Source organism: Sceloporus occidentalis, unplaced genomic scaffold, assembly GCF_023333645.1.
Source record: "Sceloporus occidentalis isolate IW3139 unplaced genomic scaffold, rSceOcc1.0.p SCAF_87, whole genome shotgun sequence".
Classification (NCBI taxonomy): domain Eukaryota; kingdom Metazoa; phylum Chordata; class Lepidosauria; order Squamata; family Phrynosomatidae; genus Sceloporus; species Sceloporus occidentalis.
This window is the reverse complement of record NW_028317067.1, coordinates 2,251,298-2,276,413: the sequence shown is the minus strand read 5'-3', so window position 1 is coordinate 2,276,413 and position 25,116 is coordinate 2,251,298. Positions and strand designations below refer to the sequence as shown.

Here is a 25,116-nt window from a genome sequence, read left to right as displayed (position 1 = left end):
ACTTCCCCAGCTCACCCCCCAGCCCCCTCCTCACTTCCCTTTAACAAACCATCTTAACCACAAAACTGCGACCAGCGATACAGAAATTATCAACCCAGATCTCAACTTCTAACGTTTCCCAAAAACTTTTCTCCCTCCCCAAAATACGTAATTTATCATTTATAGCAGTTCTTGGCTGCCCCCCCCCCATCATGATGTATATTTAATGAGAGCAACAAATCAAGGCGACTAATGCACAAGTCGCTGGCTAATGAATTTACTCTAATGATGTTAATGGGTTAATTCTTTGCTCGCTCCTTGGGTACTCACAAGGCTAAAGTTTCTGTTCCACTGGGGCTTATGGGGTTAAAAAGTGTGCTTAAAGGAAATGTACACAATAACAGTGATGCACACAAGATAACGAGTCCGTCCTTAATGATGACTCTGTGACCATCAGACAGAGCTGGCTAATTGATATAGGAAGGGGCAGAATACAATGTAACCATTTTTAAAGGGCTAGTAATGGGGGGGCAAATAACACCCCCTTTAAGGTTGTCCCATTAATCACGTTATATTAAGCATGGCAGCCCTTTTGAGAAATGGTAGCCAGGGATATTGAAGTATTGCCAAGCGACATTTTGGTGACCTCCTAAAGTAAAGCACAGAGTACATTATTCTATACGTTATATTCTTTATGGAGGGCATCAACAAGTTGGGGGGCTTTACAGTCATCCTGATTTTTGTGGAAATCCATTTCCTTTAATAAAATGGAATTTTATTAAAGAAGTAACCCAAACCCCTCATATCCATTGTTTAATTATTATTACTTATTTATATAGTGCCAACAGTTTACTCAGCGCTTCTTACAGTCCATACATTCAAAGAATCTGACAAAACTAGAACTGGCCGACCAAGATACATTACATAAAGAGGGTCCGGCTCGTGAATGTACAGACCACCAGTTTAGGGGGGTCTGCACGCTAACATTGCCTGTTAATATATAGTTTATTAGAAGAAGCGAGCACCTGGCTGGCATTTCAGAGAAAGCCCATAAAATCATTAAAGAACTTATTAAAGAATAAACTTAGTTTTTTCCCCAGTCACCTATATGTCACCTGCATGTCACCTATATGTCACCTATATGTCACACCAATCCTCATATCCATCTAGTCCAATTCTTTCATACGAAAAGTCCCCAAATTACACTTTCAAGTCCCAGAAATGATTTAAATGAGTCCCATGCCTGCAATACAGCGCAATAGTATCTGTGCCACGTCAGCATTTTCACAAAAGCTACAGCTAATTGTTATTAAATCATTAATATTATTATTATTAGTCTAACCCTTTCAGCTCCTAAGTGTAATGAGCAAATCATAACGGGGTGTTTAAGGGGTTAAACCGGCAATGGGCGGGGAAAATAAACGGCACGCCCCATTAGAAGATAACTGTTATGTTTTTAAATGTTTTGAAATGTTTCATAACAATGCCGAGCTCTGGAGAAACAAACATTCCGTCCTAATAGTAACAGGCGAGTCTCGTGGGAGCGCGGCGGCGGCGGCAGGGAAAGGGTTAACAGTCCGCGCCGGGTGGACCGGGTTGGGAAACGAGAGAGAAAAAGAGGAAGATCTACAAGGAGCTGGGAGTGCAAGTGGGGCAAAGAACATGGGGGGGGGGGGCAATGGAGGGATGGGGTGAATGGGGGAGGAGGGATTAAGAGGGGCAGCTGGGATAAAGCAACTGAAAGAGAAGTGAGGGGAATGAAAAGCAGGGGAGGAATAAAAGATAGAGGCTGGGGAGGAATAAGAGATAGAGGCTGAGGGAGGAATAAGAGATATAGGCTGGGGAGGAATAAAAGATAGATGCTGGGGAGGAATAAGATATAGAGGATGGGGAGAGGACAGACTGCAGGCGGAAAGTACTGGAGTCGGTGCTGGAGGTGACTACATAGAAAAGGTTTAAGTTGTTTAAACAGAATAAATCGCTGTTACCCCAGAAGTGACAGAAGTGTGCTCCTCTCTGCTCCCAGACCCACAGCTAAGTCTCGGTTGCCAGGAGAGGCTTTATACAAGCCAGAGCTCAGGAGGATTTGTGTGAGTGTCACCATAGCAACCAAGCTACAGCGTGACAGCGCCGAGCACACCAACAGCCACACGGTGAAGCAATACTCCGTGCATACTAACGGACACTCTAAATAGAACACAGCGCCGTGCACACTGTACCAGCCACACAGTGACACTTAACGCCGGGCACACTGTACCAGCCACACAGCACCATGCACACTAACAGCCTTTGTTACACACAGTGCCCCACACAGCACCATGCACACTAACAGCCTTTGTCACACACAGTGCCCCACACAGCACCATGCACACTAACAGCCACTGTCACACACAGTACCCCACACAGCACCATGCACACTAACAGCCACTGTCACAGACACAGTGCCCCACACAGCACCATGTGGGAAATGATGCAATTTATTTAATATGCCATGTAGGAGTGGCCCCCTAGAGGTTTTGACAGTATACCCTAGACTAGTTTAGACCTGACATAAAATCCAGAGCAGTAAGTATGAGTGGGTAGGGTGGGCAGCTGATCCGAGTACAGGGAGGGCCGGGTAGGAGAGGACCTTGGAGTGCATTATATTCCTGCATGCATGCAGCGGAGCCTTAACGGATCCTGACTGAGGACTGAGCCTTACATCATGAAACACAGGCAGACTAATTTGTTTATTATCTGCCATCAAGGCCCGGGGCATCTTTCACCCGGGGGAAAGTGGCGGCTGCTCTGGACCCAGTCATTCCTGGGGGCCCATAGCAGCTGCCCTTTGAGTCTGCAAAAACAACCAGGGTTCTGCATGGGGCCCACACATTACCTCTGTGTTGCTTGCATACTGTGTGAGCAGCCTCTCTTGTACCGCCCCAAGGAAGCAGGAACGTGTTTCGTTATGTGACCCTGGTGCGTCCCTGCTTCTCCTGGGCTGTAAAAGATAAGTGATTTGTGCAGTGTGCGAGCGCCACAGTGAAAGCTCCAGGTAAGGTAAAGCGGTGCAGTTGGGTATCTGAATGAGTGAATGAAGGGGTGAAGGAATGTATAAGTGTGTGATCCCAGAAAACTGGCTGTGGATGGAGGGGAAGGGACGAGGACTGGGGTGCACATGTCCATCACCCAGAGTGGTGACCAAGAGACTTGACTGCAGTCCGGATTAACCCCTTCTCTGCCCTCTGCTCATCCACCCCTAGCATATCTGAGGGGCAGAATGGCTAAGCTACTCCAAATTCTACACGTCAGCATTCCTTTAATATATGCCAGTAATAGTATTCATATATAACAATTTGAAATCCATTCTATAGTCCACCTCTTTAAAAAGCTCTGTTGGATACGAGTTTAGGACCGGCAGACAGATTATAAAGTAGGTTTTGCCCCCTCTTATCACATAACTCACCTCTGCTGTGGGGAAATAATCACAAAAACAATTATAATGATGGGGAAAAAAAACCATAAACTGCGGGTACTTCCGATACCTTTATTTAAGTTCAAAATACTTTGGTTAAAATCTGTATTGGTAAGAAGTTCAATTTCTGGCGGACAGACAATCCATTTGGCAAAGTATGCTTTTGGGTGACAAACCTCTAGTAGCCATGTGTTTTTACCGTTAGGATAAGTAACCCATTCACACCATGTAATAAAATATCCTAATAGGTTGAGAGAAGTCATTTCTAGTGGTGGGCATCCCACTTAATTATTTCCATCCGATGGGTCTGTAGATAAAAATCATGTGTTGGCAGATCTGTTAGATAAGAACTGTTTGCGTCACCGGCCCCCATCAGAGCAGGGATAGTAAAGAACGTGTCCTTTGTATGTGAAGGTGAATTATGGGCGTCCGGTCCCCCTTTCCATGCTAGTTTGGGCAATCAAGGTATGGAACAAGCGAATACCCCCTGTGTGTATGGTGGGCACCCCAAATCCTCATATGGAAGGGTAATCTAGCCCCATGTTCAGAAACATGAGTTAAGCAGCAAGACCCTGCTCCTATACTCTGATCAGAGGCTCGTCTGCATTTGCCTAGAAAAGATGTCCCCAAACTCCATTGCGCAACGCAGGTCCCCTTTGAAGGTAGCTTTTAGCATCCAAATGTATGAATTTGAAACCACTTTTATTTCTGTATAAAACATATATCAAAAAGGACACAATTCCTCTAAAAATACCCAGAGGCAGGCAATACAACATGTATAAGTGGCATAGAATAAAGGCAGACATGGCCACACAGACTGTATATTTCACATGTAAAGTGCTGCTCCCTGCAGTATGTGTGAAGTATAAGCAGATGGGAGTCACTCAGTTACACAGCTCATATACTGCACACACCTTATATGCGCTGGTTAGCAACATGTCAAATGTATGTGTCATGTATGTGGTACAGGTGGGCAATAAAGTGTTAATGCCCCGGGATGTGGCCTCATGACAGGACGTGGTCCCAAGAGCTTAAACCCCGATCGGGTTGTGAACGCGCACACCACACGCTGCCACTTTAAGAAAGCATCACGCGCGAGGTTAGGAGAGTTCACTTCCGGGTTGTAGCTGTCAGATTCCGGAAGTTGTTTCGGCTGCGTTTTAAGCTGCTGTGGGATTTCGGCCGTTTTCTTTTCGCTCCGCAGAGATGAAGAAGTTTTTCCAGGGTATTAAAAGCGATATTAAATTCAAGACTGCGGGACCCGGGCACAAGCTGAGCGAGGACAGGAGGGAGGACCCAACGCAAAGACCCAATGAGCCTCCCAAGCCTCGAAAACCACCGACTGGGGAGGCCCAGATAGCGGCAGCCACCGCCGCAATGGCAAGAATCGAGTCTCAGCAGGTGAAGAGCAAAGTCCTGGCCAAAGACCCCATTAAGGCTCAGGTTAAGAAGGAGCTGGAAGCTGCTCTAGAGAAGGAGGAGGCGAAAAGCCTTAACGGTAGCACTGAGTCAAGAGTAAAGGAACCCACTACTGTATGTAATATTTTGTTCCGGTGCCCGCTGACCGGTGCCCTGCTGAAGAAAGAAGAAAGGGAGAGACATATCGCCGAAGTCCTACAGACCCTCTCAGCCACTGATCCTACCTCTGGGTCCATCATGAAGATTCACACGTTTAACAAAGATCGAGAAAAGGTAAAAGTGGGAGTAGAAACAATAGGGAAATATCTCGATAACATCATTAATCACCCAGAGGAAAAGAAGTATTCCTCGATCAGACTGTCCAATAAGGTGTTCCAGGACAGGATAAGTTGTCTGGAGGGAGCTCTTGAATTCTTTGAGGCGATTGGATTTGAGAGGGAGACACAAGCTGTCCCGGGACAAGAAGCACAGGAAGAGTTCCTGGTACTGAGCAGTACAGCGCTGGAAAGGCTGGATACTCTGCAGAACTATAAAGATGCTCTTCTAACTGCGGAACCGGTAAGGGCAACCCTGGAACGCCAAGCACGGATCTTCACTCCTTCCATCCAGGCTGCGCGTTTCGACCTCCCCGATGACTTCTACAACCTGACGGCCGAGGAGATCAAACGGGAACAAAGGCAGAGGGCCGAGGCGGTGGAGAGAAATGCAGTGTTAAGAACCAAAGCAATGAGAGAGAGAGAGGAACAACGGGAAATGAAGAAATATAATTACACGGTGATAAGAATTCGATTGCCAGATGGATACATCCTGCAGGGCATGTTCTATGCTCGTGAACGTGTGTCTGAGCTGCTTGAGTTTGTTCGCGAACGGCTTCAGAACGACTGGCTCCCATTTGAATTGTTAGTCCCCTGTGGCCAGAAACTAGACACAGAGGAGGCTGCTCTCAATGAGTGTGGATTGGTCCCATCTGCACTGTTGACCTTCCGTTGGGATGTAGCTGTCATGACCGATATCAAGGCTGCGGTGGGGACCGGAGCAGATAATGTGCTGAAGCCAGAGCTGTTAACAACTGCAGAGACCCTCTTCTAGGTATCAAAACCCACCCTCCTCCTTCATGCACAGATCCTGTAACGAAAAGAAGGCGATCCCTACCCTATAGAGAAGAGCGAGCTGTGACATAGACCGAATCTCCAATTCCAGTTCAGAGATCGTTGGATTTTGTACACTACATTATTGATAGTTATCTGTTCTCAGGCCAATGAGGAAACAGAAAAAAGTATCTTTTTTTTTAACATTGTAAGGCTTTGAACACAGAGTGTTTATTCTCAATATACAACTGAAATGGCAAAGTGCTTATTGCCAATTTCCAATGAAAGCTTTTTATAAGCCCCTTTGGAGTGAAGAACCAGGAATCCAAAATTAAAATATTTTGCGACTATTAAACAAACAAAAAAAAAAAACAACCCACTGCTGCTCATGGCCCAAATATATACATATATTTATTTCTATAGAGAATGCTGCCTATCTGACCAATTTGAGACCGTAGTCTTGGCCCACAGAGCTTTGTTGGTTATACAGTTGTTTTATTTTTTTTACATTTTATTTAGCTACATTTATCAGTTCAGAAATTCCTGCGGCAGATGAGTTCAGTACCAATGCCTATTACTTCTTAAATGTGCTGTTCCACCTACTCTGCTGAAGTAACACTAATGTTTCTAAAATCAGCCCTAGAAACATTCTAGTAATGCCCAGACCATTTCCAAGAATAGTTATTTATGTAAAATTCTACATCATGTGTTTTTTTTGCCAGGCACTCTCGATTACCATGTGATACATAAACAGGCAATAAGAACTGTCGTGTTGTCAACATCTGACAATAACAGAGTGCTTTGTCTGAGATTCCTGGCGGCTTTTATGCCTCAGCTGGGACGGGCAGCATCCTCTAAACATACAATCGCTATAAAGAAAGAGATTTTTATTTTTGAACATTATTATCTCTTGACACTGCGGGAATATGTAGATAGATGATCTCCCGCTTGGAGGCATGGCAGCTTCCCCTGAAATACCTCCGTGGAGCCCAAGTAAATATAGTCTGGAAGAATATTTTATTATTAAACATGCTACTGTCACTTTATAATATATATTTAAATAGATAACCTAAATATTATTCAGAAAAATCTCATCTCTCTTGTAGAAGTCACCATGAAGTATGTGATGTGCGTGTTGGAGGCTCTACAAAGTAGTCTGTTAATTACAACACAGATAGCACAATAGCAACTCGGATTTCAGAGGTCGTGTTAGCGGTTGGATCTGTTATTATAGTTGGATAGCGGTAATGGGTTAAATGAAGTTCTGCGTCAGCTCTGTTAAGCAGAATACTTTTTTATCTAAACCTGATTTACAACTTAAAAGTACAAATCAAAATTGGCTGTAGACAAGTTGCTATTCGAGTTGATGATTTTTTACGCAGCACAGCTTTTTATATAAACCCCCCTGGTGATATCAATCTATGACGTGTTTTCCCCAAACCAGGAGTTTGCATGAAAATTTCAGCCCCCCCATATCCTTATACACTGCCATTTAAACACCGGGGGACGCCTGCAGCTTGATGTTCCCTGAAGGATGTTTGTGTTCTGCATGTTTATTTGAACTATTGACCAACTAATGGTTTTCAGAAAGTACAGCTCACATCCATTGATAATCATACAACGTTGAATGCGTCGAATATCACATTATTATTTATTGATAGGCCAAGTGATTGGCTCTATGTTTATTAATAACAGCCAAAGTGATTGGCTAGGGCCGCTCTGGTTAATTTCATTAGCGGCCTGGACGAAAACTGAAGTTGAAGAATACTGGAGTCGATTACTACGGTTAATACTAGATTTGTTAAGGGTTATTTGCCATTTGAACCGACTCCACAGAATTTAAACTACTGGCGGCGAAAGGGATTTTTCCACTTCAGTGAAACCGAGCAGGCGATAAACGTCTCTCTTACCAGTGACGTTTCCGTCATCTTCAGTATATACTGATAATATATACATAACTTGATTGTGTGCGCTGTATATATCTCTTAAATTCCAAGTGATGGTTATAGACGCTTTAAGCTTCGTACAACCAATGAGAGATGGAATTCCCTGTTTCTTGTCTCCTATTGGCTGTGCAGTGCTCACATTCAGCGAATTGGCATCAACCTACTGATACACATTTGCCAAAAACAAACACAGAACCATTCTTTACAGACCCTGATTGTGAAGACCCCCCTATTTTTTTAAAGGCAGCTTTATGTGGCTAGTAACATTTTCCACATTTGTATTCATGCCACGGTGTTTCATAGCAACAAGGTGTATGTTTTGTTTTACTGCTTTTACGTTTAATATACAATTTATAATGTATGAAGCTATTAGTTTCATATATATCCTTATACAGTATATATATATATAATTTATAATGTTATGATCCTGTTAGTTTCAAATAAACACTGACTTCTACATTTGAAGAACTTGATATTTACCCTGTCTTTTTTTTCCAATCCATATCTTTCAGCATTTTGCTCTAACATCCTGATCCATAAGGGAGGAGGTATGAAAATAACAATAAGTAAGATGGTTTGTAGTTAGGCTTTGGTTGGGTGTCAGTCCCAAGAGGGCCAGGATTGTTAAGGAAAGACATGATAGCCTGCCTTTGTGCCCAGCATTGCTCAAGATGGAATCGGGGAGAGGGGGCTGTTCTTCTAAAGTATGCTCACTATCCTTTGTGACTGAATATAAAATTATTAGGTTATCAACGAGCGAAACAAAGTATCTGTTACATATAAAAAGATGTCTGCTAGATAAATCTGCTTCATGGAGCCTATGAATCCACAATGTATAAAATGGAATGGGCCAATAACTGTATTTTAAAGCATACATAAAGGTATGTAAAAAACAGTGCATGTTGGTGAAAGTGACGGGTTCAGCAAGAAGGATCTCCCAGCAGGAGCAACAATTTTGGGAGGGCATTGATGGGCCAAATGAACTGACTGACTACGGAGTCAACCCGTTTGGGGTTTCCTCCTGTGTCAGTCCAATTTGGAGGGGGGAGAATTGTGACGGAACCCTCCATCACTGGGACCACTGGAGAGGCCTAACTGCCAGCCTCCTCCCTATTGAATATGGGCCCTGGGTTTGTAAAGGCTTCTGTGGCTACCCCAGCTGTATCATCTCCTCACTGGCTGAGGGGATTATCTCCAGCAGACAGCCAGGATCTGCCACCAGGGAGTGACCACCATTCTGTCAGTGTAATGTTGTATAAATCAGTCTCCCCCCCCCCCCCCCCCCCCCATTGTATTGTTAATCCCGTTACTGCCCCTGTTGTCTCTGGGAGGCAGATTAAGGCACCGGTTTGTGTCCCAATATCTTGTTTTATGTTAATGTGTGTTTTGCTGGCAGAGCCGGCCCAAGGCAAAATGCCGCCTTGGGCGAATTTTAAAATGCCGCCCCCCCCTTATCTACCCTTCCTCTCCCTGCGTCCCTGCTGCCCCACCCCCCATTATCTACCCTTCCTCGCCCCCCCCTTGTACTTACCTTTCAGCAGTCCTGCGGCGAGTCTCCCTGTTCGGTCTCGGTGCCAGCTTGTAATGCTGAGCGCCGGAAATCTTCCGGCACTCAGCATTACAAGCCGGCACCGAGACTGAACAGGAAGACTCGCCGCAGAGGAGAGAGAGAGGGGCGCCGAGCGGGTACTGACAGCTTGGTAAGCGAAAACCACTCGGCGCCCCTTTCTCTCTCTTTCGCTTTAAAAAAAAAAAAAAGGGCTTGGGGCGGCAAAGTGCCGCCCCTTCAAAAGTGCCGCCTGGAGCGGTTGCCCCACTCGGCTCCATTGTCGGGCCGGCCCTGTTTGCTGGATATATCCAGCTCTGTGTGTGAGAAATAAATCAGTCTTCGTTTGGTTTTACCCTACACTGAGTCTCGGCTAGTGACTGGGGAACCGGGGGAAAGTGTGGTGTCCCAGGCTAAGGGAGCACAAGACAGCGGAGGTAGTCGGTCGGACTAGCCAGCTCCGTGACACCTAGCCTTCTGTTTGTGATGTGTTTTATTTCCCGGAAATCTAGGGCAGTATATTATGAGCATATTGAATGAGAAGAAAGGGATGATGATGTGGCTTCCAGGTATTTTAAACCATTGTCGACAAAGATATAGTTTCATATCGTCTTTGTAGCAGACAGGGCTGACAATATACCACCTCTGGCATATGTAAACACGTACGGCTTACCGGGATATGACCGAGCGGCAGACATCTGTATACTGTACCAACGTGTCGTATTCCAGCGGAGGTGACGTATGGAGCAGCAGACCCCAGATACAGATATACGCTCTCCAGCAAATATACAAGATCCACCTTTGATTTATATGAGGTTTATTGAAAAATTAAAGTGACAAGCTCTGTAATTACATAGATTTTACACAAATGTTCCCAGCGTGGGCTGCACATCACGCACACACTGTAGCCGGATGGATGGGGTGGGGGGAAAGGACACTTTACTCCCTGCAAAGAATCGGACAGACACAGAGCAGTAGTACGGTGACGGGACCAGCAGCTCTCTCCGTCCTCCTATATCGTATCTTATGTCTGAGCAGCTTTTCCTCTGCTCTCATGTCTAGTGTCTATCTACTCTGATTTATCACTTGGGACTCCTCTCGTTGATGGTGTTATCTCTGTCTAGTCTGTACTGTTAATGGCCTGTAGTTTCTTCCTGTGGATAGCTTTTACCACTTTTGGTTTGAATCTCTTGCTACCTATTCTCCGCGATGTCCCTTATCACTTATTGATGCTAGCCTCTCTAACCCCCCAGCTCTGCGTTGATATCACACTCTCTGTGGATGCGAAAGCCATACGCTGTAATGGCAGGACCACTTACGCAGCAAGAGCACACAGATGGCAGCTACGCAGTATGCACAGTAGCATATAGTACATGTTTCTCGTGGCACGGAGCCCTGGTTGGGTCATACTCTGATCAGAACATCCCAAGGGCCTACTATAGAGACACGTTAAACTCTGTGACCAGAAAGTCCATGTGGTCCTTCTCTTTGGTCTTGAAGGCTTCGGCGATGATCCTGGCTGCTTCTCGGTGTTCCTTACCCTGCAGGGAGATCCCGTTCACTTCTAGAATAACTTGGCCCACCTTAAGCTTGTTGCAGTTGTGTGCAGAGCCTCCTCGCTGCGTGGGGCACACCAACAGGACAGGGATCCACGACAAAGACAAAACAGATTCAATAGATTACATATTATCAAGGAAAATATATTCCATAATAAAATTAGGCTTTAATATTTTAAAAAAAAAATCCTGGCAAAGCCATCAATGGCTATACGGGTGGACAGGCTCAGAATTACTGGGGCCAAATGTTCCAAGTACTGTGAAGAAACCTAACCATGACTGTGTGTCATACCTGTATAATCACAATACGTAGGTCATACCTGTATAGTCACAATACGTGGCAGTGGTTGGCGTGTCTTGGCTCCCCCTTCAATGGCTATGCCCAGGGTAGGTGCAGTTTTCATGACACGTATTAGGGTTGCAGTTGGCTCCAGCAAACCTGGCTGCAAGAGGTAAAATGTATTAGCTCCCATCAGTTCCATGGCTGTTAGGCACGCTGGACAACGTCTCCAACATTGCTGGATACGTGTGCCACATAGTCCTGACAAAATCGGGAAGCATGTCCGGCACCTGTATCCAACACATGGTGGCTGGTCCTGGTTCCCATTATCCACCTGGGAACCATAACTTCACAATATCTGTCCACCAGAACCCCCTGACAGTGCGCACCTTGGAATACATCTCCTGTAGGTCGCTGATGGATCTTTGTGACAGTGCTCATGGGAGAACTTCCCTCAAAATGGACTGCTGAGGTACTTGATGACATTGAACATGAAGTCTATATAAAAATAACATAGGAAATTCTGATTCTACCCCTGGAGTGATGACTCCCTTACTAACCACATCCCACCCACTGAGTCAGTTAAGCCTCCGTGGGATCAAACGATGGATGGAAAGACCTCTGGTCGGAAGCGTATTTAGCTTTTGTGATGACTTGGCCCAGCAAAGTGCAATCACCTCCTTTACTTTACTGTCCATTCACAACTGACACTGGACAAGTAGGCTGTTAGGAGAAATTGTCCCGAATAGGTCTCCCTCTGCTTACCGGTTTAGCCATCGCCTCCGAGCCTTTGGATTTCTGGGGCTGAGGGCTGCTGTCTTTGCTGCCCCCTCCAACTTCTCCTGCGTCCACTCCGCTGTCCTCACTGAGTGTCTGCCCACTGTCTGAGAGCTGAGAGAGGGAGGCTGGGGGGGAGAGTGGCAGGACGGCTGAACACAGGAGAGACATGTCACAGAAGGGATGCACACACAAAGAAGTACACACAAGGGAACCAATAATGGCACAAGCAATGCACACACCAGCACCAAAAACAGCATGTTTAAAGGGAAAGTTCGCGGAAAAGTGTTTGCTTTGGCCATAAGATACAGCACTGTATAAATTAAGGTCCTTTATCTACAGACCTGGAGGCTTTCATGATATTTTGGAAGACCGAACTGATTCTTTATGGCAATGCTAATAAAGTCCTCTATAGACTCTCAACAGTGGGATTCCCCAGCATGGTGATTAAGACCGAGCCATTCTGTTGTTTTCCACAGTCAATAAAATACACATGCCTATGGCTGTTATACTGCTGTCGGAAAACAAATTATACAAAACCAAGAACTGTTTTCATAGCAAAACAGCACAATATCGTTTGGAAAACTTCTATTTAATCTGATACTAGTAATAAAAAAAATGGTGGGAATTCCCCTTTAAACTGCGCTCCGACAGAGGTGTACTGCAGGTCTGGGTCTGCTCTAAAGAAAAAAGCTCTTTACTGGATAGCATCACCCCATTTCACCCTTAGGGAGGGTGCCTGAACCAATCAACAATAATCAGCATGGGAGAGATAACAATGGGGAGGAATAATCACACAGATCCTGAAATCAGTCAATTTAGATACCTTTCCAGATAGTATTCATATACTTTTTTTGGGGGGGGGGTTAATAGGTGTATTGCTTTTTTAAACTTTAAACTGAGTATTAATATTTTAGTCTATGACAATTTAAAAAGATGGTTCCTTTTGCCATGATCTGCATTCAATAGCTTTGCCACAAGAGGGAGCTATTTCCCAAGAGTACATCTTCAGTATAGCATAGCGTGCCGCAGGATTAATATTCCATTTAAATGAAATCCCATAAAATCAGTGTTCCATGAACTCAATAATAATATTCTAGTTCTGTAATGGCATTATTATTCAAGTCAGATATGCGATGTATCAAGGGCAGTTAAGATTTGGCGTCACGGTATTCTTCTACAGACCAGACCCTTCTTTTTGTGGTAGACTAAAAAAAACAGTGTTTGACTGCAATTCACCCCAAACCTATTCACAGACGGAGGTAAATGATGTATATTATGCATATGTATATTATACATGTATATTATACAGATTGATTGAACTTGTGAGCTGGACAGGATCATAGGCCCCCCTGCCCCTGTGTGGTACTCAAACACGAAATCTAAATGATGACACCATCATTTGGCATGGGGTGCCCGAGTTTTCATCAGCATGGAATAAAAAAATTGCTTGTGGCTTCTCTCTTTAGCACCCCCTCATCAGGGGCAGTTGTGTTGTGACCACTTTTGAGAAGTCTACTGAAAATAAAGAACCTCTTTTTTTGAATGATGTGTGAATTGTGTCTCAATTCACTAACATACCAGATGATTTCTCCCTAACATACCAGATGAGGTTACTCACCTCGTGTTTGGGGTACAGCTCGGATTTCATTCACATCGGGTTCACTATTGGGGCGATGAACCTCAACCATCACGAAATGTTGACTGTTCTGCGTGTCTGCGGCAGTACCGTGAGATGGCATGGGAGGCTGAGTGGGGCTCTCGGGTGTCACTTTTAGCTGCGAAGGGGACTGCACCCTAGGGAACGGTGTGAGCGGCACCTGCGTGACCAGAGCCAGCTGTGGAGCAGGTGTTTTAGGAGTTTTGGGGGAGATGGAGGCATAAATTGTTTTGTTTGAGTTTTGGGTTTGAGGGGAAGCGGAAGGTGTAGTAACAGATGGCATAGGTGGGCTGGGATTGGAGGGCACAGTGAAGAAAAGCCCTGAATGAGATGACCCAGAGGAGGGACGCTCTGCTCGCTCTCCACCTTGCTTCCGCATTGAAGGTGGCTGACGTTCAGTGGTTGGAGGTGGAACTGGTTGGAATGTTGGTGGTTCTTCTAGAAGTGAACCAACATCATCCTGTAAACAAAAATGCTTATGATTAACACCCAAGGCAGCACCACGGCAGTCTTTGCCATTGAAGATGAGCACCTAGCTCATAAGGTCCTCCAAAGCAGTATTGCGGTTGTGATGCCACTCAAATATACAGTTTGAAAATATGCATATGAAACATTATATTCTACTAATATTGTCAGGTCATATGTCAAAGTAGTAAAATAGTTGAGTATATGTGGCTAAAAGTGTTTTAGTCAGTAACAGCAGTCCACCATGAAACATGTCAGCTACAGTATATTGACAGACAGATGTCAGTCTGGACAAGGAGAGACCGACACCAGGGCTGGACTTGCCAGTGGGGCAAACCACCTTTTTGGATGGTGGTCATTGAAGGAAGGAGCCTAAATCATTGCTTCCCTTGGCCACAAAGAGCCTTGGGACCAGAGTCACAAGTCTTCCCTTGTGCCGCACATTCAGACACAACTCTTCTTTGTATAAAATTGTCATGCCATAAAATTACTCTATAGGTCGAGGGCCGATCTCCTTACGGGAAGAATTATTCATAATTAGCATGTAGACCTATTTGGACTACTCACCAGGGAGATATCAGGCAGAGTCGTCTGAGTGAGGCTCCCAGAGTCTACACTCCCTTCAGGGTCCTTTCCATTCTACGTGAAGCACAAGGGAATGAGAATCATACAGATATTTAACCAAATATCAGAACATAACACTCTGAGACTTCGCCCAAACTCTCCGCCATGCTCTGCACTGCAAGGAAATTAATTTTCCACAACACAGGCTGAGTTAAGTAAAGTTATAGAGTCAAAGATATTCAAATGGGATTTTTCACCGTCTACAAGATGAGAAAGCTGTCATTTCCAATATGAGGCATCTTTATCCACTTGGGGAAATATATGACACCAAAGGATATGTATTATTGAGCTCTTGTATTTCTATCAGGGGTTGTTCCACCTCAGTGCACTTAATCAGAGCTGATTCGACTTTACTGATCCTGTAAATTTGGAGCTGTGCGAAGAATAAACTGCCTAGGTTATCGCCCAACATTGCCGAAGGGATCGACAAGTACAGTGGTAGGTGTTAGCCCCACATTAGTAGAACATTACGATCACCATGAATATCTTCTGGTGGAACATGTGCTGCTGAAAATACTAAGTAGTGGCAGCCAGGGGACCTGGGATAGGAACACCTCAGGTTCTTCATGATGTAAATTAGACTTTAAGCAGTTTGGTTCGCAGCAATGAACCAAATTTATAGTTGTAAAGCTGGAGATCTCCACTCAACCCAACAACTCATTGATCTCTTACTACAGTCTAAGGTGCTGAAGGACCAACTGATATTACTTGTGGATATTAGTTGAAGATTGTGCAGACTAAAATAAATAACATATATGGTATATATATATCAAAGCTTTTATATGTAAAGGTGCGATAAGGGAAAGATAAAGGACTTAGGTACAAGAATTTGGGGTTTTTTTAACACCTGGCCAAGTTTGGATACTAAACTCATTTGATAAGATAATTATTATTAAAAGAAACAACTGAAAGATAATTACACTGATTGAAACCCAAAAAGCCCAAGCTAATGGTGGGCAACACAAGACATTTAACTTGACAAACAATATAGAGGGTGGGCTAAACAGAGCTAAGGGTATGGCAGATTCTATCATATAAGAATGCAACTCTATGTCAAGGCCAACCAGTATGGACCATACCACTTCTACATGTCTTTACAAGTCATTAACTACTAAGCCATGTGCACACCTCAACATAGGAAGAGAGGTAAACCGTTGAGAGATCTTTCCAGTTCTTATCGTATTGTGTCTGAACCATGTAATAAATAAACAGCGACATTACACAGTGCAGTATATCAAGTATCTTGGGAAATGAGACGCCTCTCTACCACCTGTAATCTCCACACCATGAATACACTGATTCTGATTCAGATGATTTATTACATACAAGCACGCAGAGTAAATATCTTAAAACAGTTTAATGAATGCAAAGACATTTTGCCAGAATTATGGTAATATATGTGGGCAGTTGTTTGTCTTACATAGAAATGTCATTGTAATGCCAGAAGCTTAGAGAAAACAAGATGGAGGGGGGGGTAGTGACAATAAAATAGAGAGGGTATTGAAGGCACTGTGTGAAGGGGGATCCCTAAAACAAAGGCCTTGAATACGTGATGGTGTCAATAAAAATGGCGTGAGGGGAAATGTCAGAAAACATATCGAGAGAATTATGGGCTGGCCCAATGATGAGATGGTTAATGGGCAAGAGGACCAGCGAGGTGGTGGAGAAGTGACATAGTAAATAGCTGGATGACCAGAAGAGAAACTTAATGGATCAGAAACAGACATGGGTTTATAGAGTGGCCCAAAGGTGAGAAAAAATTTTTTTGGTTATTGACTAAGTATTAAAAAGGGTCAACTCAACCATAGGAGACCCCGGTACATGGACATCCGCAGAAGTAAGCAAAAGGAGGCACTTACACTGCCTGTTGCTCCCCTGCCTCACCCCCATGATAGGGCTAATATTTTTCCACCCCTGGAGACTCATGAATCACGTGTTTGCCTGAATCTGACCCCTGCCACGTTCAATCAGGACAGAACTAGTAAAAATCAAGGGAGCTCTAGAGAGTTTCTTGGAGAATAGTGAATGATAATGCGGCTTTGCCTATGGCCATGGTGAAATGGGGAAAGATTAATGAGAGCAGTAAAAAGGAGAACAGAGACAGGAGACGCAAAAGCCTGTGCGAGAGAGGGGGTGTCAGGAACAGGGGGCAGAAAGGGAAAATGTAAGAAAGCAAAAGAAAGCAAATTCAGCAGAAAACAAAAATATCAGGTGGGGGTTCAGACTGGAGCACAAACTGTACTGACCTCCATAACATCCAGCAGCCAGAGGAGACGTTCCTGAAACACAGAGACAGGGGGACACACAGAGATAGCTCGATTAATACAGGTATACACACTGACTGGCATACAGAGACAGCTCGATTAATACAGGTATACACACTGACTGACATACAGAGACAGCTCGATTAAAACAGGTATACACACTGACTGGCATACAGAGACAGCTCGATTAATACAGACATACCCACTTACTCATAAAACAGTGATTCTCAATGACTGACATAGACAGGCATAATAATACCAGTATATTCACTTACTCACACACAGAGACAGCTTGATTAACCCAGGCATACCCATAGACTGAAACACAAAGTCAGCCAAATCTAGAAATACTAAAAGTGTTACACACAGATAAATGGATTGGCACATACAGACATGCACGGTGTCAAAAAAGGTAGCTTAATTGATAGTGCCACCCATAGGGTTTTGCACACAACAGCCCGCTTAATAGATCCACTCAAAGGTTTGGAGACAGAATACATAGTTAGAAACTAGACTTGTGCGTTTTCGTTGTTTAGCCCGAATACCGGACATACGAACATGACGCCGGCAAAACGTATATGAAGACGAAGACACACAACAATTGGTTGATGTTAGAGGAGGCCCCTGCTGGAGACCAATAAAGTCGTTCTCATGGCCCTTTAACTCCTGACAGCGAACCTATGGATTTCCGCTCCCGTTAACCCCTGCGATGCTGCATAGATAACATGAGCGGAAATCCGTAGGTTCGCTGTCAGGAGTTAAAGGCCTTTAAGTCTTGGAGCAGGGAGACATGCCAAGTTCCCTATCAGGAGTCAAAGGGTTGTGCAAGCGACTATATTGGTCGGCTGCAGGGGCCTCCTCTGGCATCAACCAATTGGTTGATGCCAGAGGAGGCCTCTGCAAGTGACCAATAGACTCACTCGAATGGCACTCTATTGGTCGTTCGTATGGACCTTTAACTCCTGGAGCAGGAAGACCAATGGTCTCCCCAGGCCAAGTTCCGCATCAGGAGTTTGTGGGTACAATAATTGACATATTTTCAAACAGTGTACACTATGATATTATGTTTTCTTTCTTACGTGTTGTTGATCAAACAACACCATAAGAAGACTTCCATTTGAATTTTAACCAGTTCAATATTTTTTAACTGGTACCTATTGCACTTTAAGCAGTAAGAGTACATTGATATTTTGTATTGTATTTAGCTTTTCCACGTGTGTGTTTTGGGGAATTACACACCAATCTTTGCTGGACTTTACACTATTTCTATAAATGTTTGACTATATACCTATTATAGTAACAGGCAGGGCTGGACAAATCACTGAAGTCAGGTAGCCATGGCTTCTGAACCTGTTCTTGTCCTTACAGTAAATTGTCCACCTGGCCCCTAATCTGTACTTGATTGTGACAGTTCGGGTTACACGCTGGGATCATTTTATAAGTAATCAGTAATTTACCTGAATCACTGTGAAATACTATGAGTAAATGAATGGGACATTAAAATAGACATGATGTATTTTAATTATAGTTAATTTAAAGTATAGATTTTAAAGCATCCTGGAGGTAGCGTGAATGCTGAAGCAATCACGTGTCGAGACAGATTCTGTATGTTATATGTAATACCCTTACCCTGGCAGTTTGTTGGCTTTCTGTGGATGAAATGCTTGGACTCTGAGATAGGACAGAGATTGCGTCTGCCGAAAGCTGTCTGGATTTCATTGACTCAATCTCCTTCTTCAACGCCATATTGTCAAACAGAGCCAGATCCTGCGGGGAGATCTGGGGTCGGATCTCAGACAAGAGGGAGAACTACGGGAGATGAACGTTGGAGTAAGCACAAATATACGTGCAAACAAAGCTGGCTCCTGACATGGACAACATAAGCAGGAAAACAAGCAAAGCGTGACTGGTGCCATTATAGCTTCCAAAAAAAAATATACCTCTATGTTCGATCTACAACTCCTGTAATGCTCGTACCCACAAAACATTCCGAGCTCATAGAAAAGAGGGACATAAGTGAGGGAAAGAGGAACAGAGAATCCAGAAGATGTACTGTGTCTTCTGGAGGAGGACACTTGGGGGGTATGCGGTAAAGCTACTTATGTGATTACTGCATTACATTTTACAGGTAAATATTATCAGGATCATTCAATTGAACAGCACCCTGTCCTGCTCTTGTATCCACGTGATATAAGCCATCCGGGATAAGATTTAATCTAAACCTACTAAGCATATGGCTAGGGTGCCATGTCTTTTGGAGCACTGCAGGAATAAGAAATGGTGGATCCAAATGCTCTCCCAGACCAACCTCACTCCATAGTCATTTCTATTACTCTCATGTTTTTTTGTTACTGTCCAACTCGTTTTACGCCTGTCTTTTCATGCTCCTACAATGTGTTTTGATTGACTGATTGAGTTACGTGGCCTTCACACGTAGAAGATCCCGGGGCGTTTGTACTTCTTCGTAAAACAATTACCCTGAACGTGTCTAAAAACCTTAATTCCATCCACTAACTAAGTTCTCCCCCCCACCACTTATATCATTTTCTCTTTGTTTGGTCTCCAGCTGTTCAAACGTTAGAAGATTATCGGAAAATGCCTGTACCTCATTTAAAAGGTCACCTCAGCATTTTGGAGGAAGAAAAAGGTCTCTCCAGCTTGAAACCATGGCAGATAATTTCGAGATAAGTAAGAATTCATAAGCACGCCTTTAATTTTAACTTTGATAAAATATTAACATACTCTGAAAACAGTCAGAGCTAATAAATTATTAGTGGATGACTATGGAATGAGACTGATTAGAGAACCAGACAGTTCTGGGGACATCCCTTTCTATATAACTTTTTTGATTACAAAGAACCATCTATAATCTTAAAATATTGTGGTTGGCACTGATGGGCTATATTCATTGACTGTGTTCTTTTGGTGGTGGGTGCCGTGCAGAAGTCTTGGTGCGATAAGTCAAGATGTGGCCATCATCTGCTATTAAGGCAATGCATAAGATCACTTAATGATCTCAATATGTATAGACAAGGTGGCAGTCCTAGAGTGCCAGAAAAGTATGGATAATAGATAAAGAGATTAAAAAGACATAATAAAATTATTAATATCAGATATGCTGCTTACAAACCACGGGGGCCCAGACGGGCAACCACTGTTACGGGTAAAGTTGTTCTTCATGTTATCCTGTCTTTCTTTCTCTAAGGCCAATGGAAAAGTAGTCTACCTATCCAACACCTCATTCTATACAATCCCACCTAAAGCCTTTTCTTTGATTTATTCCATACCTGCCCCCTCTGAAATTACCTTGGCTTGAGTGTTGAGCAGCTCAAACATAGCCATGATCAGGGCTTGCACCGGGATATGTCTCTCTTTGTACTGCTGGAGGTAGTAGTACATGGTGCTTCTCTCTGGCTCGGTCAAGAGCATCCGTGCCCTCTCCTCCAAAACAACCAAGTTCTGGTTTCCCAGACTGCTCAGAGTAACCTGTGATCCAGTCAGGCCACGATAAAACACTGGCTGTAGGAGATACAAACAAGAATAGAGTTTCCAAAACTGCATTCCCTGCTGCCATAGACACAGATCTTTTAGCAAGCCTTGTCACCCATCATAAACCCAAGTCAGCAAAGCACTCCACTGGATGGCACTTCTCTTGTAATCAACCTTACCTTTGCCTGGGTCTCAGAGTGGTTCCACGGAGCCCTGTGCAGAGACAACAAACATAACACGTTAAACTAAAGCGGTGCATCATTTAGTGGACAGCCGAATGTGAAGAACTTGGACAATTCAAATACATTGTCACTATGAAGCATCGCTCCCACAATCGATACTTGTGTCTATACTAAGGGACACAGTGCTGTACTAAAAAAAATCTATAACCAGTACAAAGGTTATATGCTACTTTCCTTTGTCCTTGCATTAACCCTAAAACTAACCACTTGATTGCCTGTGCTGCTGTCCACACTCCATTTTTCACTACTTGTAAGTGTGATCACCAGTCATTGTATGCTTAAGGAAATCTGGAATGGAAACCCAGCTCTGTCTATGCTTGTAGAACAGCTATGTAATTATTGTGGCTGCATCTGTGAGAACAGACAGACACCTATAACTATAATTTCTGTACAGTCTAAATGCTAGCCAGAAGCTAACACAATACTCTGTTAACCGAGCAATTCATTAGAAGCACCAGAAAATGTATACGAGTTACCCGGTTGTAGAAGGTGGGTCTCCATTTCCAGTGTAGGAACTGGTGAGCCACTGAGTCTCATCCACAATAGTCCGCGCATGGGGGACACGACCAACATCCTTGACGGTCATCATAAGGTGTCGTGCAGAACGAAGAATTTGTACGGCTTCATCGTGTGGGATAGAGAGGAAGCTGAGACCATTTACGTCTAGAATCTGATCTCCCACCTGAGACAGAAAGACAAAGTGAGTTAGAATACCAGAAGAGACCAAGAGAAGGAGAGAGGTGAATAGAGTTTAAAGCAAAAATAGAAAGGCAAGAACGGACAAAGAATAAGAAAGAACTGAAATAATAGGACTACAATAGTTCTGGTTATCAGTTGACTTTTTAGCTGTTTGACGATCTAAATGAACAGATTTGCAGTTGGTCAACAGTATGAGAGCCACAAGGTTTCAACCAAGGTGACATGTAGACCAATGAGAACATGCAGGGCATGCCAAGAAAACATAGTAAAGGGAAATTATGAACAAAATGATACAAAGGTTTTTTAAACATTTTTGCAACAGTTTATGGGGAGTTTCTTGGCAATGAAGGGGGTTATATGGATCTATCTGGAGGATGTCACCTTTAGTCCAGCACTTTCAGCTTCCGAGCCTTGGTCCACTCCAGTGATATAAATCCCAAGGGAATACTCGGCGCCTCCTCGTATCAGTAACCCAAGTGAGCTCCCCTCTCTCAACACCAAGTTCACCTGACGGAAAAGTCGGATATTTAATCACGTGAAAGGTGGGGTACACATGGAGGTGGGGGTACACCACAGTATGTGTATAGTTGTGAAGGCTGGAGGGGAATAGTGTGCATGCAGTGAGGGTATTTTGAATGTTTTAATTTCACAAATACAAAGAGAATGTAGTTATGGCATGTATATAGTATGTATATAGTATGTATATAGCATGTAGAGCCAAGCCAGTATGTACCCGGTGAAGTCGCAATGCATGCAGTGAAAGTTTAGTGATGGTGCAGTGTTACCCCACACCTTCTTCTCATCTCCATCCTGCAGCAGCTGTAAATTACTCCTCTTCTCTTTGTCCTGGCCCACCATCGATGGGCTGTGAAGGTGCGTGGGACCTCCTGGTGGGGAGACACTACGGCCTTGCGAGTCAACCCAGGTGTATATATGACTGGACACATGTCCACTAGGTACTCGGCCGGATGAGAGAACAGACAGAACCAACTTCTGAAAGCCCCGCAGTGCCTAGGGGAGTCACAAAGAAACCATAACATAAAAAACATGTAGAAAAAAAGAAAATGCAATAAAAATGGATGCTATGTGGTCTTCTGGAGAAGTGTTCCTCAAGGTCAGTCACTTTTCATTTGCAAACGTATTAGCTTTTCATGATCTCTTCCCCTGCCTGGTGTGTGTGTTTAAGAGCAGTGGGCTGACATTCAAGGACATTGAGTCTACTGGGAACGGTATTCACTATACAATGGCTGTACTCTGCAGGCTCTAGTTCTCTGTATAACCTTTCACCACCCACACATCTCAGTCTGCATTCACATACACCGTACTCTCTGCCTCCTCCTTTCTATACCCTGCATTTCTTTTGAGATCTATAAATGATTTGATCTCTCTACAACGAAAAGCTATCATTTAGTTTGCGAGATGCTGGCAGTACGATGTTCAGCTAACACCTCCTTGCACATACCTTTCAAGTGTCCCTGTTTATGAGAGATAGTCCCTCTTTGGGACCCAATTGTCTCTGTGCCTCTTTCCTCTCTAATGTCCCTCTTTTTTTTTTAAAGCTCAGAATGTTTACTGGATATTAATGTATCAGAGTGTTCTACAGCTTTAAATGTCACAACAGTATGTAGAAAATACATTTATAAAAGTACAGGGCGCATATTCCAATATTACGTGAAAAAATGTATATAAATGCCTTAATCAATCACATAAATAAATAGCTCTCCATAAATTAAGAAATCACATAAAATGTCTCCGTAATATCCTGCCCCTAGCCGCACAATTTATTTACACAATATAACATATAAACACTTCCTGCATCTTGCAGTTAAAAAAGAGAAGTAAAGGATGCATATTCCAATATTATGTCTACCACACAGTTGCCAACTGTCCCATTTTCCCCCAGGATTTAGGAGCTTGTCCTGGTACTTTCAGTGTCCCAGGACATGTTCTGAGAAATCAGCAGTTGCGAATGCTGGGGGCAGGGCCAGCTAGGAAGATCATGGATCCCCCATTAGGCACGAGTTCTGTTTCTTTGGACTTCTACTTAAGCGCTCCCGAACACTCTTGTTGTTCTTCTGTCTTCTTTGTCTTCTTTCTTTGGCTGTTTCTGCATGAAACAGGCCTCCCGATTCAGAAAAGGGCGGTGTTTCCGAGGAGACCCAAAAAGAGAGAGCGTGTGCGAAAAAGTGAGCAAGAGTGAGAGAGTGTGAAAAGGTAAGTGAGAGTGTGAGAGTGAGTGAAAGTATTACTTGCTAGTAAGAGTGAGAGCGATTGAGAGAGTGAGAGTCTTAGAGAGTGAAAAAGCAACAAAATGAAAATGAAAATGATGATGGGAGTTATCCTGTACCACTGAATATCTGGCTTAGTAGTGGAGGGAGTTATGTTGTACCGCTGTCAATGTCTAGCTCAGTAGTGATTGGAGTAATGCCTTATCACCCTCAATGTAGTGATTGAAGTTATGCTGTATCACTGTCAATATCTCGCTCAGTATATAGTGATACGAGTCATGCTATACCACTGTGAATGTCTGGCTCAGTATATAGTGACTGGAGTTATGCTGTACCATCATCAATGTCTGGCTCAGTATATAGTGAATTTATGCTCACTGTGAGGTGCACTGTATCATATCTATGTCTGGCTAGCTGTATACTAATGAGGGTGATGCTATTACACCTGTACATGCATAATGGGGGTTAATGTACACAACCTCTAGAGTGCCAAAGGTTACTTTACTGTCCCATTGTCCCTAACGCCCCATTAAGCTCATGCAAAACAACTTGCCCAGGGTTCAGCTACCACAAAATTTGAATAAATTTGAGTTTGGGGAAATGTGTTATAATATTATTTTTTAAAGCTCTGCAGTTCTAATATCATTAATGTCCTTGTTATTTCTTTATATACTTTCCTCAAAATAAACACTGTAAAAATATAGTGGTTGGGGGGTACAATTTTCTATTCTCACCTCTGACGAAAAAGGACATAGCTATGGCTCTGTCCCTCACACTCGGCGCCTTCTTTAAAATTGGAGTGTGAATGTCACGGACACATTCAGTATAATGCTTATTGGGGGCAAATATGTCACTGACAACCAGTTTGGGCACAAGAATGGCACTAAAAAAGGCTGTTTGGGCACAAAGATGGTGGCAACAAGTTGTTTCGGCACCAAGATGGTGCTGAAAAACAGTGACAAGCTGTTTGGGCACAAATATTGCACTGTATAGGGTCTAGTGATATATTTTAGAAATGATGTTAATATTTTAGACTTCTATTTATTTCTATGCCAGATTCCCAAGGAAGCAGCCAGTGGACTGTATTAAAAAATCTACATAAACATCTCATTATAATGCATGCAGACATGGCATATTACCTTAATACATAATTACTATTCAAATGGACAGCCTCATACACTCCACGCTGCTTGCACTAAGCAGCAGTAGTTATACTTATACTGGCAGCAGGCGGACATCTCTCCAAGTAAACACCCTTCATATGGATGGATTTGATAAGACACCCCGTGCCTGGCATCCATCATGATACACATCAAAAATGTAAGCATCACCTGGGCAATTAATGGGCTGCCTTAACAGTAAAAAAACCCCACAATTTATTATGAAAAATTAATTTATAG

General features: G+C 43.5%; 1 protein-coding gene and 1 pseudogene across 1 annotated transcript in view; one reads left to right on the top strand and one right to left on the bottom strand.

Annotated features, from left to right (window-relative positions):
- The first annotated feature begins 4,639 nt into the window (after positions 1-4,639).
- Positions 4,640-5,941, top strand: LOC149284907 (UBX domain-containing protein 6 pseudogene; annotated as a pseudogene).
- A 4,927-nt stretch (positions 5,942-10,868) lies between these two features.
- Positions 10,869-25,116, bottom strand: part of LOC149284906 (whirlin-like) — a 35,330-nt gene continuing 21,082 nt past the window's right edge. The window contains exons 3-14 of the mRNA XM_089496050.1: positions 22,281-22,499; positions 21,870-21,995; positions 21,266-21,471; positions 20,727-20,760; positions 20,365-20,577; positions 18,688-18,867; positions 17,041-17,073; positions 14,738-14,809; positions 13,667-13,883; positions 12,034-12,173; positions 11,309-11,431; positions 10,869-11,051 (exon numbers count right to left, since the gene is read on the bottom strand). Coding sequence (XP_089352176.1) covers positions 10,869-11,051; positions 11,309-11,431; positions 12,034-12,173; positions 13,667-13,883; positions 14,738-14,809; positions 17,041-17,073; positions 18,688-18,867; positions 20,365-20,577; positions 20,727-20,760; positions 21,266-21,471; positions 21,870-21,995; positions 22,281-22,499 — 1,746 coding nt within the window. The remainder of the gene's footprint in view (positions 11,052-11,308; positions 11,432-12,033; positions 12,174-13,666; positions 13,884-14,737; positions 14,810-17,040; positions 17,074-18,687; positions 18,868-20,364; positions 20,578-20,726; positions 20,761-21,265; positions 21,472-21,869; positions 21,996-22,280; positions 22,500-25,116) is intronic.